This window comes from Dendrobates tinctorius, unplaced genomic scaffold, assembly GCF_039654945.1.
Source record: "Dendrobates tinctorius isolate UK_male_01 unplaced genomic scaffold, ASM3965494v1 ptg000275l, whole genome shotgun sequence".
NCBI classification, from domain to species: Eukaryota; Metazoa; Chordata; class Amphibia; order Anura; family Dendrobatidae; genus Dendrobates; species Dendrobates tinctorius.
This window is the reverse complement of record NW_027361942.1, coordinates 320,188-335,311: the sequence shown is the minus strand read 5'-3', so window position 1 is coordinate 335,311 and position 15,124 is coordinate 320,188. Positions and strand designations below refer to the sequence as shown.

General features: G+C 49.3%; 1 protein-coding gene across 2 annotated transcripts in view; it reads left to right on the top strand.

Moving 5' to 3' along the window:
• Window positions 1-15,124, top strand: part of LOC141072546 (uncharacterized) — a 129,319-nt gene that overhangs the window by 21,306 nt on the left and 92,889 nt on the right. For both annotated transcript variants that reach the window (XR_012226697.1, XM_073559811.1), the window contains exon 2: window positions 3,848-3,928. Coding sequence is in view for 1 of the 2 variants with exons in the window: in XM_073559811.1 (XP_073415912.1) it covers window positions 3,877-3,928 (52 nt within the window). In the remaining variant the exon portion in view is untranslated. The remainder of the gene's footprint in view (window positions 1-3,847; window positions 3,929-15,124) is intronic.

The window sequence follows — 15,124 nt, the reverse complement described above, 5'->3', positions numbered from 1 at the left end:
CCCTTGTCCCCGTCACAGGTCTAAGAGTAAAAAGATCATTAGAAAGGTCTCTGTACTGTCCCCGCATATATTTATACATTGTAATAAGATCACCCCTAAGAATAACCCCAGGTGTAATAACCTGTCTTGGTATTCCGACCCCTTTACATTTTTCTTTCTTTCATTGCAGCCATTTGGTAAATGCAAAAAAGTTCATTTTTTTCTCATTAATGTGCGCTCTGCACCTCATCTGTTCTGAAGAAAACAGAAATGTAGAGATTTCCCACGTGAAGTTCCATTCCACTCCACATATCCACCGTGCGCCCACAGTATAATGCAGCCCACATATAGCATAATGCAGCCACCCCACAGAGTATAATGCAGCCCCGCCATACAATATAATGTAACCCCCATAGGATATAATGCTGCCCCCCTCTTATAGTATAATGCAGCCTCCTCTTAGAGCATAATGCAGCTGCCCCCTCTGAGTATAATACAGCCACTCCACAGAATATAATGTAACCCCCCATAGAATATAATGCAGCCCCTCCATAGAATATATGGCAACCCCCTCATAGAGTATAATGCTGCCCCCATAGAATATAATGCAGCCCCGCCATACAGTATAATGTAGCCCCCTCATACAATATAATCTAGCCCCTCATAGAATACAATGTAGCCCCCGCATAGAGTATAATGTAGCCCCCTCATAGAGTATGATGCAATCACCCCCCATAGAATAGAATACAGCCCCCCATAGAATATACTGTAACCCCTGTGAGGTAGCGCTGTTATTCGGGTAGGGGATACTCGCTTGGCAGCTAATAAATCAGATCCGGCACAGGTTTTCCACAAAACCATAACTCCATGCAGTTTATTCAGCAGAATAAACCAAAGCAAGCAACATAAAGTTCACTTAATGGCATAGCGTCCATGACAGAGCTTCACTCTCTTAGCAATGTCCAATACGCAGGCTTTCCAGCCTCACAGTTATATCTCACCCCGTCAGGGTTCTCTCATGGCTGCTTCTCCATACTGCAGACATTCATTCCCTCCAGGGAACTCTCAGGCACTTGCAGCCATTCCTCACAGCGTCCACACGTGCAGTCAGGCAGGAAGCCCCATCTCAGCGGGACCTTCCACACTGGACCAACCAGGTCCCAGCATTCACCCCCATGTGACCTACCCTGGCCACATTATATGGTCCGTAGCCACGCCCACCGGGTCACATGACTGACCTCATCACAGGTCCTTGAAGCCTTTACACACTCTTTACAATAGTGCTTTAAACACACCCCCTGGGTGGGTTTGTAGGTAACCAGGAACGCCCATCTCTCTAGTTACCTGGAGACTTCTCCCTTACACATTGAAACAACACCTCAGCAGTATCACTGCTGAACAACACATAAGTCTCCATCCCAAAGCCACCCACTTTGAGATACATAAAGGCCATTCAGTATTCTGCCATTCATCCTGTCTCCTGGGACATCCACACAGCGCCCCCTAACGGACAAAGTGGTTACTGCACCGCATGTTATATAGCCCAGCACACCACATGGTATATAGCCCAGCATGGTATATAGCCCAGCACCACATGGTATATTGCCCAGCATGGTATATAGTCCAGCACCACATGGTATATAGCCCAGCATAGTATATAGCTCAGCACCACATGGTATATAGCCCAGCATAGTATATAGCTCAGCACCACATGGTATATAGCCCAGCATAGTATATAGCTCAGCACCACATGGTATATAGCCCAGCTTAGTATATAGCTCAGCACCACATGGTATATAGCCCAGCATAGTATATAGCTCAGCACCACATGGTATATAGCCCAGCATGGTATATAGTCCAGCACCACATGGTATATAGCCCAGCATAGTATATAGTCCAGCACCACATGGTATATAGCCCAGCATAGTATATAGCTCAGCACCACATGGTATATAGCCCAGCATAGTATATAGCTCAGCACCACATGGTATATAGCCCAGCATAGTATATAGCTCAGCACCACATGGTATATAGCCCAGCTTAGTATATAGCTCAGCACCACATGGTATATAGCCCAGCATGGTATATAGTCCAGCACCACATGGTATATATAGCCCAGCATGGTAAAGTATATAGTCCAGTATCACATGGCATATAGCCCAGCACACCACATGGTATATAGCCCAGCATAGTATATAGCTCAGCACCACATGGTATATAGCCCAGCATAGTATATAGCTCAGCACCACATGGTATATAGCCCAGCTTAGTATATAGCTCAGCACCACATGGTATATAGCCCAGCATAGTATATAGCTCAGCACCACATGGTATGTAGCCCAGCATGGTATATAGCCCAGCACACCACATGGTATATATAGCCCAGCATGGTAAAGTATATAGTCCAGTATCACATGGCATATAGCCCAGCACACCACATGGTATATAGCCCAACATGGTATATAGTCCAGCACCACATGGTATATAGCCCAGCATAGTATATAGCTCAGCATCACATGGTATATAGCCCAGCATGGTATATAGCCCAGCGCCACATGGTATATAGCCCAGCATGGTATATAGCCCAGCATGGTATATAGTCCAGTACCACATGGTATATAGCCCAGCATGGTATATAGTCCAGTACCACATGGTATATAGCCCAGCATGGTATATAGTCCAGTAGTTACAGGTCTGTGAGAGCCAGAAATCTTGATTGCTTGTTTCTGACCAAATACTTATTTTCCACCATAATATGCAAATAAAATGAAAAAAAAAACAGACAATGTGATTTTCTGGATTTTTTTTTCTCAGTTTGTCTCCCATAGTTGAGGTCTACCTATGATGTAAATTACAGACGCCTCTCATCTTTTTAAGTGGTGGAACTTGCACTATTGCTGACTGACTAAATACTTTTTTGCCCCACTGTATATAGCCCAGCATGGTAAAGTATATAGTCCAGTATCACATGGCATATAGCCTAGCACACCACATGGTATATAGTCCAGCACCACATGGTATATAGCCCAGCATAGTATATAGCTCAGCACCACATGGTATATAGCCCAGCGCCACATGGTATATAGCCCAGCATAGTATATAGTCCAGCACCACATGGTATATAGCCCAGCATAGTATATAGCTCAGCACCACATGGTATATAGCCCAGCACACCACATGGTATATATAGCCCAGCATGGTATATAGTCCAGTACCACATGGTATATAGCCCAGCATGGTATATAGTCCAGTACTACATGGTATATAGCCCAGCACACCACATGGTATATAGCCCAGCATGGTATATAGTCCAGCACCACATGGTATATAACTCAGCACACCACATGGTATATAGCCCAGCACCACATGGTACATATAGCCCAGCATGGTATATGGCCCAGCATAGTATATAGCTGCCCCCCCCGAATGGCCCCACAGTCCAGTACTCACACTGATATATTAAAAAAAAAAAAGAACACACTCCTCACCTCTTGCACACACAGTGAGAGCACGATGACGTCATCGCGCACCCACTGTGTGTCAGAGGCAGAGCAGGTAATGATGGGAGAGGGAGCTGACCGGTGTCTATGACGCTGGTATAGTTCAATGCAGTGGCGGGGGATTCGGCGCCGGGGGCAGGCGGGCCCCCCTGCCTCACAGGGGCCCCATAGCGGCTGCGCGATGTGCCACTAGCTGGGGGCCCTTGGGGGAGCGGGAGCCCTAGGCAGCTGCCTGGTCTGACTGCACCTAACGCCGGCACTATAAGGCATCTACCTCTCTATATATGGCGACATGGTGATCGCTCTTTGGTCACATGGTCACACTTTCCCCAGTTTTTCTAACTCTATGAACCTTTGTGTTTTTGCAGTGGACACATGAATCCTGATAGGAGGAACCATGCAGGATGCAGAGGAGCTGACGGAGCGGCGGCCGCAGGCTTTGTGTACTGGTTGGTATCACGACTATCACCACTGTCCTCTTGTGGCATGGTCTTCCCGGTCCCGTGGGTCAGACTGGTCTTCCCGGTCCCGTGGGTCAGACTGGTCTTCCCGGTCCCGTGGGTCAGACTGGTCTTCCCGGTCCCGTGGGTCAGACTGGTCTTCCCGGTCCCGTGGGTCAGACTGGTCTTCCCGGTCCCGTGGGTCAGACTGGTCTTCCCGGTCCCGTGGGTCAGACTGGTCTTCCCGGTCCCGTGGGTCAGACTGGTCTTCCCGGTCCCGTGGGTCAGACTGGTCTTCCCGGTCCCGTGGGTCAGACTGGTCTTCCCGGTCCCGTGGGTCAGACTGGTCTTCCCGGTCCCGTGGGTCAGACTGGTCTTCCCGGTCCCGTGGGTCAGACTGGTCTTCCCGGTCCCGTGGGTCAGACTGGTCTTCCCGGTCCCGTGGGTCAGACTGGTCTTCCCGGTCCCGTGGGTCAGACTGGTCTTCCCGGTCCCGTGGGTCAGACTGGTCTTCCCGGTCCCGTGGGTCAGACTTTCCTTGCTCCTCGTTTGTTATCAACAAAGCATTTTCTCATACTTGTAACAATTTGGGAATGTTGAAGTCGGACATACCGGCCACAAACATTTGGACATACCGTCCTCCCCAGACACACTGAACTAAGGAACAATGCGTCTGGCATAATTAAGAATAATTTCCACCCGCACCAGTGACCAGATAACCCTGTGTCCTTACAATGACAAATACAAAAAGTCAGAATGTCTACAACACACGAGATCAAAAGAAAATCGCTCTATACATGGCAGTTACTGGCACCCAGAGTTTCCAAGTGGACGGGGATTACACTCGGTGTCCCTCCCGTATGCACCCTTCCTTTTGTACGACCCTCCTGTATGCAGCCCTCCTGGGTGCACTCTCCTTCTGTATGCCCTCCCGTATGCACCCCTCCTTTTGTACGACTCTCCTGTATGCAGCCCTCCTGGGTGCACTCTCCTTCTGTATGCCCTCCCGTATGCACCCCTCCTTTTGTACAACCCTCCTGTATGCAGCCCTCCTGGGTGCACTCTCCTTCTGTATGCCCTCCCGTATGCACCCCTCCTTTTGTACGACTCTCCTGTATGCAGCCCTCCTGGGTGCACTCTCCTTCTGTAGGCCCTCCCGTATGCACCCCTCCTTTTGTACGACCCTCCTGTATGCAGCCCTCCTGGGTGCACTCTCCTTCTGTATGCCATCCTGTATGCACCCCTCCTTTTGTACGACCCTCCTGTATGCAGCCCTCCTGGGTGCACTCTCCTTCTGTATGCCCTCCCGTATGCACCCCTCCTTTTGTACGACCCTCCTGTATGCAGCCCTCCTGGGTGCACTCTCCTTCTGTATGCCCTCCCGTATGCACCCCTCCTTTTGTACGACCCTCCTGTATGCACCCCTCCTTTTGTACGACCCTCCTGTATGCAGCCCTCCTGGGTGCACTCTCCTTCTGTAGGCCCTCCCGTATGCACCCCTCCTTTTGTACGACCCTCCTGTATGCAGCCCTCCTGGGTGCACTCTCCTTCTGTATGCCCTCCCGTATGCACCCCTCCTTTTGTACGACCCTCCTGTATGCACCCCTCCTTTTGTACGACCCTCCTGTATGCAGCCCTCCTGGGTGCACTCTCCTTCTGTAGGCCCTCCCGTATGCACCCCTCCTTTTGTACGACTCTCCTGTATGCAGCCCTCCTGGGTGCACTCTCCTTCTGTAGGCCCTCCCGTATGCACCCCTCCTTTTGTACGACCCTCCTGTATGCAGCCCTCCTGGGTGCACTCTCCTTCTGTATGCCCTCCCGTATGCACCCCTCCTTTTGTACGACCCTCCTGTATGCAGCCCTCCTGGGTGCACTCTCCTTCTGTATGCCCTCCCGTATGCACCCCTCCTTTTGTACGACCCTCCTGTATGCAGCCCTCCTGGGTGCACTCTCCTTCTGTATGCCCTCCCGTATGCACCCCTCCTTTTGTACGACCCTCCTGTATGCACCCCTCCTTTTGTACGACCCTCCTGTATGCAGCCCTCCTGGGTGCACTCTCCTTCTGTAGGCCCTCCCGTATGCACCCCTCCTTTTGTACGACTCTCCTGTATGCAGCCCTCCTGGGTGCACTCTCCTTCTGTAGGCCCTCCCGTATGCACCCCTCCTTTTGTACGACCCTCCTGTATGCAGCCCTCCTGGGTGCACTCTCCTTCTGTATGCCCTCCCGTATGCACCCCTCCTTTTGTACGACCCTCCTGTATGCAGCCCTCCTGGGTGCACTCTCCTTCTGTATGCCCTCCCGTATGCACCCCTCCTTTTGTACGACCCTCCTGTATGCAGCCCTCCTTTTGTACGACCCTCCTGTATGCAGCCCTCCTGGGTGCACTCTCCTTCTGTATGCCCTCCCGTATGCACCCCTCCTTTTGTACGACCCTCCTGTATGCACCCCTCCTTTTGTACGACCCTCCTGTATGCAGCCCTCCTGGGTGCACTCTCCTTCTGTAGGCCCTCCCGTATGCACCCCTCCTTTTGTACGACCCTCCTGTATGCAGCCCTCCTGGGTGCACTCTCCTTCTGTAGGCCCTCCAGTGTGCGCCTCTCTTTTTGTACGCCCTTTTGTGCGCCCCTCCGTTTGTATGTCCCTCCATTTGTACGCCCTTCTGTGTGCGACCTTCCTTTGTGCACCCTCCGTTTTTACGTCCTCCTTTTGTGTGCTGCCTGATCTTCTGTGGGATGTGCTGTATCTGCTGACATATATCACAGACGTCTTGTGGGGTCTATGTGCCTACGGTTCTGAAAGGGTGACGCGCGCAGCGTTAGCCCAGGTGGGTCCATGACCCTGTTCATACATTTGCTGCACCCGAGTCGTAATGGTCTGACTGCCGACCTCACAGACTCCATCAATTTCCAACCAAAGAGGGGGTCGAACAGTCCGGGGACTCAGACTGGTGAGACCCACAAAGCCATGTTTTCTCCCCGGCGTGTCCCATGTGATAAAAGACAAGACACACATTTATCTCCAACATTGTGCCCATGCCAGTGTGAACTCCGCCTAAGAGAGCGTGCGGTAGAGGACGTTCTCCATAGCCGGGTCCGCTCCAAAGCAACTTCACCAACAAAGAAATAGAATGAAGACGATTTTAACCGGCGAGTGCCATGTGTATTTCCTTTTTGGTCAAAACACACACATTTAGCCAAACACTTTTTTCATTTAACCCCTTAACGGCCAGGGGTATTTTTGGTTTTGCGATTTTGTTTTTCGGTCCCCTTCTTTCCAGAGCCATAACTCTCTTTATTTTCCCGTCAATATGGCCGTGTGAGGGCTTGTTTTCTGCGGGACGAGTTGTACTTTTGATCGACCATGTCATGTAACAGAAAACTGGAAAAATTTCCAAGTACGGTGAAATTGCAAAAAAGGTGCAATCCCACACTTTACGAAATGCTGGAGCTGCCATTATGATTCTCCCGGTCATTGCGAGTTCATAGACACAGCTCTCCGTTCTTTTTTTTTTATCTAAGTGGTTAAAAAAAATTCCTAAGTTTGCAAAAAAAAAATCCATTTTCCGAACCCGTAGCGTCTCCATTTGTCGTGATCTGGGGCCGGGTGAGGGCTTATTTTTTGTGCGCCGAGCTGGCGTTTTTATTGACACCACTTTGGTGTAGATACGATCTTTTGATCACCCGTTATTGCAATGTTTCAGCAGCCAAAAAAACCTAATTCTGGTGTTTGTTTTTTTTCTCGCTACGCCGTTTACCGATTGGATTAATTCTTATTTTGTTAATGATAGATCGGGCGATTCTGAACGCGGCGATACCAAATATGTGTGTGTGTGTATATATATATATTTTATTGTTTTATTTTGAATAGGGCGAAAGGGGGGGTGATTTGACCTTTTTACATATATTTTTTTTAATATTTTTAAACCTTTTTTTTTTTTTTTTTTTTTTTTACTTTTTGCATGCTCCGTTAGGGTTAGGGTCTCCTGCATGGGAGACTTGAAGCTGAACTGGTGTGATCGCCTCTGATACATCAGAAATGCTCACTTGCTATGAGTGGCAACCACTCGGTGGCGCTAATAGCAAAGCAGCAATGAAAACCACACGGGTCTTCTCCTGACCCCGGGTTGTCATGCCAACCCATCGGCGACCCAACAGCAGCAAAGCTTGACAGCAGCATTTAACATGTTAACAGCCGCTTGTGAATCGCGGATCGCAGGTGAATCAGATCAGCTGTCATGTCCCGGAAAAGGTGCAGGCTCATCGCCGGAGCCCGCACCAAAGAGGGTGAGGCGTCTAATGACGGACTGTGTCTGTCATTGGACGTCAAGGGGTTAATGGATGAAGGTCGGTCACAGCAAAAGGGGCGTGCCCAGCACGTAAGTATCAAATAACCGGTAAGGCACAATTGTCCATAAGAATAGGTACGAATCGGTACGCCCAGCCGGACTCCCGGCGGCACAAGTCCGACTTCGTACATACAAACCTCTTATGGTACAACAATCTGACCGCCGCTGTGACGGGAACACCAAAAACCACATATCAATCAAAACACTGTGACAAATAAAAGGTAAGGGCGCGAGGGTGGGACAGCGCAGCCTCCGGGTCCACTGCTGTGGGGAGAGAGGCAGTAAGAGGCTGGGACATCCTTTATAAGGGGGTACAAATGGAGGAGGAGCAGGGGGAAGTGAAGGGATAAGGAGAAGCAAGGGACATTGGGACACCCCGGTCAGGGGGCATCCAATAAAGGATTGAAATGTCCCAGCAGGGAAAGTGACCTGATGATGACGTCACTCTGGAGATACATGCTTTATATGGTGGGAAAAAGACAAATGTCCACCAAGTTTAATCGAGGGATGGGAGAGGATAAAGGGGTGTATGTTCAGCCGCAAGGCCTGCTACGGTGAGCCCCAGCAAAGCTACCTCCTGATACTGAGGGTCCATCCACTGGACCAAATATTTTGAAAAGAACTTTACACATATACAAATTTGTTATTTTCTTTTTAAATAATAGTAAAAAAAGTGTTTTTCTTCAGATGGAAGGAGCGCCCCTTGTCTCCTCTGGTGACTGAACCTGTCTTTTACCATACTGAGTGAGCGCCCCTTGTCTCCTCTGGTGACTGAACCTGTCTTTTACCATACTGAGTGAGCGCCCCTTGTCTCCTCTGGTGACTGAACCTGTCTGTTACCATACTGAGTGAGCGCCCCTTGTCTCCTCTGGAGATTGAACCTGACTTTCTTCAGATGGAGGGAGTGCCCCCTTGTCTCCTCTGGAGATTGAACCTGCCTTTCCTCAGGCTGAGGGAGTGCCCCTTGTCTCCTATGGAGATTGAACCTGCCTTTCTTCATATGGAATGAGCGCCCCTTGTCTCCTTTGGTGACAGAACCTGCCTTTCTTCAGAGGGAGGGAGCGACCCCTTGTCTCCTCTGGAGATTGAACCTGACTTTCCTCAGGCTGAGGGAGTGCCCCTTGTCTCCTATGGAGATTGAACCTGCCTTTCTTCATATGGAATGAGCGCCCCTTGTCTCCTTTGGTGACAGAACCTGCCTTTCTTCAGAGGGAGGGAGCGACCCCTTGTCTCCTCTGGAGATTGAACCTGACTTTCTTCAGAGGGAGGGAGCGACCCCTTGTCTCCTCTGGAGATTGAACCTGACTTTCTTCAGATGGAGGGAGTGCCCCCTTGTCTCCTCTGGAGATTGAACCTGACTTTCTTCAGAGGGAGGGAGCGACCCCTTGTCTCCTCTGGAGATTGAACCTGACTTTGTTCAGATGGAGGGAGTGCCCCCTTGTCTCCTCTGGAGATTGAACCTGCCTTTCCTCAGACTGAAGGAGCATCCCTTGTCCCCTCTGGAGATTGAACCTGTCTTTCTTCAGATGGAGGGAGTGCCCCCTTGTCTCCTCTGGAGATTGAACCTGCCTTTCCTCAGACTGAAGGAGCATCCCTTGTCCCCTCTGGAGATTGAACCTGTCTTTCTTCAGATGGAGGGAGTGCCCCCTTGTCTCCTCTGGTGGCTGAACTTGTTTTCTTCAGACTGAGGAAGCGCCCCCTTGTCTACTCTGGAGATTGAACCTGCCTTACTTCCTAAGAAGGGAGTTACCATCTTGTCTCCTCTGGTGACCGAACCTGTCTTTCCTCAGACTGAGGGAGCGCCACCTTGTATACTCTGGCCACTGAACCTGTCTTTTCTCAGATTGATGAAGCGCCCCCTTGTCTCCTGTGGATATTGAACCTGCCTTTATTCAGATAGAGTGAGTGCCCCCCTTGTCTCCTCTGGTGACTGATTCTGTTTTTCTTCAGACTGAGGGTGCTCCCCCTTGTCTCTTCTGGAGATTAAACTTTCCTTTCTTCAGATGGAGGGAGTGCCCGCTTGTCTCCTCTGGAGATTTATCCTTTATTTTCCCAGACTGAGGGAGCATCCCTTGTCGCATCTGGAGATTGAACCTGTCTTACCCCAGACTGAGGGAGTGAGGGAGTGCCTCCGTGTCTCCTCTGGAAATTGAATTCATCTGTGTCCAGATAGAGGGATGCCGCCATGTCTTTTGAGGGGGTTTTACATGAAACAGCTTATGACCAGACATTTTGTTTAGGCCATTTATTAAGTTGTACAAGCTAATCATGTCTCTTTCAGACATCTCTTCTCAAAACTTACTAAATAAAATTCTTTTAACCCCTTAATGCAATATCACATAATACCACATGTATGTGGTTTCAGGGGTGATTGTTTGTCGGGGAGCAGAGCTGTCTGGACACATTACAGATACGGCCTCTATTAAATTCGCAATATCTGTCTTTAACAGCCGCGGCTGTTAACCATTTATACATTGCTGTTAGTCTCTGACAGCGGCATGTAATTGAAATGCGCACTGGTGCATCAGCACATGTGAAGCGACTTCGGGGACCCAATTGGTTCCACTGACATCCTTGTGCCTCTTGAAGCCCCCGTCGCTGCCATTTGGGGCTTCCACTGAAGCCCATGGAGACTACACTATATAATGCGGTATTGGACTATATACAGTGGGTACGGCACCTAAGGCACCTGTGGAAGACGTTAGATATTTTGAAGGAGGTAGGCATCTGTAGTATGTATGCCACCGGGTTGATCACCTCTACAATCTTGTATGTGCCAATAAATTTTGGGCCCAACTTCATAGAGGGTATCTTAAGTTTGACGTTACGGGTGGACAACCAGATCTTTTCCCCCACTGGCAACGCAGGACCCAACCCCCTCCTCCGTCCGCAAAATGTTTGAACTTCTTCTGGGCTTTGGAGATGTTCCCCTGCACCTCCCTCTAGAGGGCTTTTAACTGTTGTACCATCCCCTCGGCACCAGGGCAATCCGAATCCATACGGGAAAATTCCCCAAACTGCGGAACAAACCCATAATTGACCAGAAAGGGAGACTTTCCGGTAGACTGATTAATACAACAGTTGAATGCAAATTCTGCCATGGGTAATACTTCACACCAGTCTTCCTGTCTGGAGGAGGCCAGGCATCTCAGAATCTGCTCCAATGACTGGTTGGTGCATTCTGTTTGTCCGTTGGATTTCGGGTGATAGGCAGAGGAGAATGACAACGTGACCCCCAACTTCATACAAAACGCTCTCCAAAACCTGGCCACAAATTGCACACCCCTGTCCGACACCACGTTCACAGGCACTCCATGCAGTCGAACAATGTGCTGTATAAACAAGCGGGCCAAGGTTTCAGCGGATGGTAATGCAGGTAATGGCACAAAGTGGGCTTGCTTAGAAAATCTATCAACCACTTCCCATACCTCTGAGTTGCCCTTGGAAGGTGGAAGGTTAGTGATAAAGTCCATGGACAGGTGTGTCCATGGTTTATCCGGAATTGGCAAAGGCACCAATTCCCCGGCCGGCCGGACCTGAGAGCTTTTAGAGCGCGCGCACACCCCACAAGTATTCACAAACCTTTTTATATCAGTACCCATAGAGGGCCACCAAAAACCCCTAGCTACTGCCCCCCGGGTAGCTGCAATACCAGGGTGTGCACTTAACACAGAGTCATGAAATTCTTGGAGGAGTGTGGGACAGAATTGTTCGGGTACAAACAATTTACCTGGGGGTTTATTCCTGGGAGCTTGTGCTTCCAGAATCTCTCTCTGTAACTCAGAGGAGATTTCGGCTACAACCACTCCCGGTTGAAGAATAGAGGAAGGAGGTTCTGGAGGGGACACAGAATCAAAACTTCGGGATAAGGCATCCGCCTTTACATTTTTAGACCCTGGTCGGAACGTGATGGTGAAATGAAATTGAGAAAAAAAAAAGTGCCCACCGAGCCTGTCTGGGGGTCAATCTCTTAGCAGACTCGATATAGGCCAGGTTTTTATGATCAGTGACGACCGTAATGGGATGAGCGGCCCCCTCCAAAAAATGCCTCCATTCTTCGAAGTCCAATTTAACCGCTAACAATTCCCTGTTACTGACATCATAGTTTCTCTCGGCCGACGAGAACTTCTTAGAGAAAAAGGCACAGGGTTTGAGGTTAGTCAGGGTAGAGGGGCCCTGTGACAATACTGCCCCCACCTCCGAAGCGTCGACCTCGACGATAAAAGGTCTTGACGAATCGGGTGGTACCAACACAGGGGCTGTAGTAAAACACTTCTTTAGTGTAAGGAAGGAATCTTTTGCGGCCACGGACCAATTTTTTACATCTCCCCCTTTAAGAGTGAGGTCCGTCAAGGGTTTCACCACCTGCGAGAACCCTTTAATGAACTTCCTATAATAATTAGCGAAGCCCAGAAATCGCTGCAACCCCTTCAGGTCATGAGGCTGCACCCAATCGGTAATGTATTACAAAAATGTCCACAAACAAATAAAGTTGGCCTGGCATATAAAATACACCATGTATCAAATAATTGCACAATTCCCTTCTTAGTCCATGTGTGCAAAATCCGCAATAAAAAAGGTATATGTGCAAGAAAAGCCGTCTACAAAATACCATGGAGGATGGAAGTAAAAAATGTAAAGTAAAGCAGAAATGTACAATGAGAGAACTCCCTTAGGACAAACTAGATGACTGGTGCATACTGAGAGGAAAAAAAGGCATGTATCATAAATGTGTACAGTTTCCATATGTATGCAAAAACCTACCAAATGTGTCCAATTAATAACCGGTGCATAATTATAAATAAGACAAATTTCAATGCATGTGCAAAAAAGTGTATTGCCTAAATAAATATGCAAGAAACTAAGTAAATGTGCCCAGGAAAAGAATGTGCCCTACACCGTGAGCCGGGCATTATGGGCCATAATTAATCTCATGTATAAAGACATTTGTGAACTAAAACTTGCATCAGACCAGTGGCTGCTAAATTCACCCCGACGCACGTTTCATGTCTCACTTCATCAGGAGGTGTGTGGACAGGGAGGGACAGGCTGGATATATATAGGAACGCGTGTCCAATCAATATGTGTGGCCATAATTAAAACACATGAGGGTATTAGTCATCGATACGTCAGACCGCACTGTTAGCGCATGCGTTGTGAATCTGTAGCCACCATACTTGCCAGGGATTCAGCGGACGCGGAGAACAAGCAAGCCGCGTCGTCATGGAGACGGCACGTGCGTACAAGGCTCCCATGTCCACGTCACCAGAGGCAAGGGTGAGACTCAGGGCGCATGCGCACCGGAATGACGCACAGATGGCATAAATAACCGTGGAGATAGTGAATGTGAAACGCTGTTGTGCCATAAAACATAAGTGCAATATATTAAACGAGAAAAAGGAAAATAAGAAAAAAATCATATGAAACAAAGTTATTTTCACAATATGCATTAAAGTGAGCAAAATTGCAGAGACCATTTGTAACGGGGTCTACCAAGCTGGGGTACCTCTTTCAGTACCACCCCGTGTTTTCAGAGGTCCGCTCTGCGTTGGCTGGAGTCTGAATGAATCTCGCTGGCTGGAATTCCTTTTTTTACATGGGCGCATATAAAAGATCACTGCTTCTCCACGTATTTCCAGTCTGACAACACTTTACTCACAGGACACAGAATATATCACACAGATACATAGGGCCGGCCAATAGAAAAGCGGCAGGCCAGACATGCATTACAAAAGCCGCAGTGGCCGGAGCCTGCCAATGTTTACTGTGGAAATTACAAAGGTGGGGGGAGGGCGGACAAAAGGGGAATGCTGATGCATTAGGGACATGCATCTCACATAGAACCTATTATCCATACATATAACTGCACAACATATTCTGGGTGCTGAGTGGTTCTGTAACACGTAACACGGCTCCCTTTTTCAGCGACGCGATCGGCATACACAGTCTGATCCTCAACGGATCGGTTTGGGGATGACCGAAGTTTATGGGGTTGGTACAAGTTCTGTTTCTCGACTTAGTCCATCGGCGTTACCGTTTTGTTTGCCGGGTCTGTGGTGGATGGTGAAGTCCAGAGGTTGTAGGGCTAAACTCCAGCGCAGCAATCTGGCGTTGTCTCCGGAGATCCGATAAAGCCAGACTAGGGGATTATGGTCCGTTAGGAGGGAAAACTGTCGTCCATACAAATATGGTTGCAACTTCTGGAGTGCCCATACTACCGCCAGGCACTCCTTCTCGATGGCCGCATAGCTTACTTCACGGGGCAGTAGTTTCCTACTCAGGTAAGCTACCGGGTGTTCTTGACTGTCCGGCCCGACTTGGCTCAGTACTGCCCCCAATCCAAACATAGAAGCGTCTGTGTGAACCAGGAAACGTTTAGTTGGATCGGGTGCGGCCAATACAGGGGTATTGGTGAGGGCGTCCTTTAGTTGCCGGAAGGCTTCCTCACACTCTGAAGTCCAGGTTACCTGGCGGGGTTGGTTCTTACGGGTCAAATCAGTGAGGGGCTTGGCTACGCTGCTGTAATTGGGAACGAATTTCCTGTAATACCCCGCTGTCCCTAGAAACGCCATGACCTGGGTTTTAGTGCGTGGGGTGTGCCATTTGGCTATGGGCTCAATCTTGGCTGGTTCTGGTCGCTGTTTCCCACTTCCCACCCAATGCCCTAAATACTGAACCTCTGCTTTGCCCACGTGACACTTGTTTGGGTTCTGGGTGATTCCGGCCTGGTGGATCCTGTCCAATACTGTCTCTAGGTGATTTAGATGCTCTTCCCTTGTCGCACTGTAGATGGCGATGTCGTCCAGGTAGGCACAAGCATAGTCCTGGAGACCATCCAGAAGCCGGTCAGCCAGCCTTT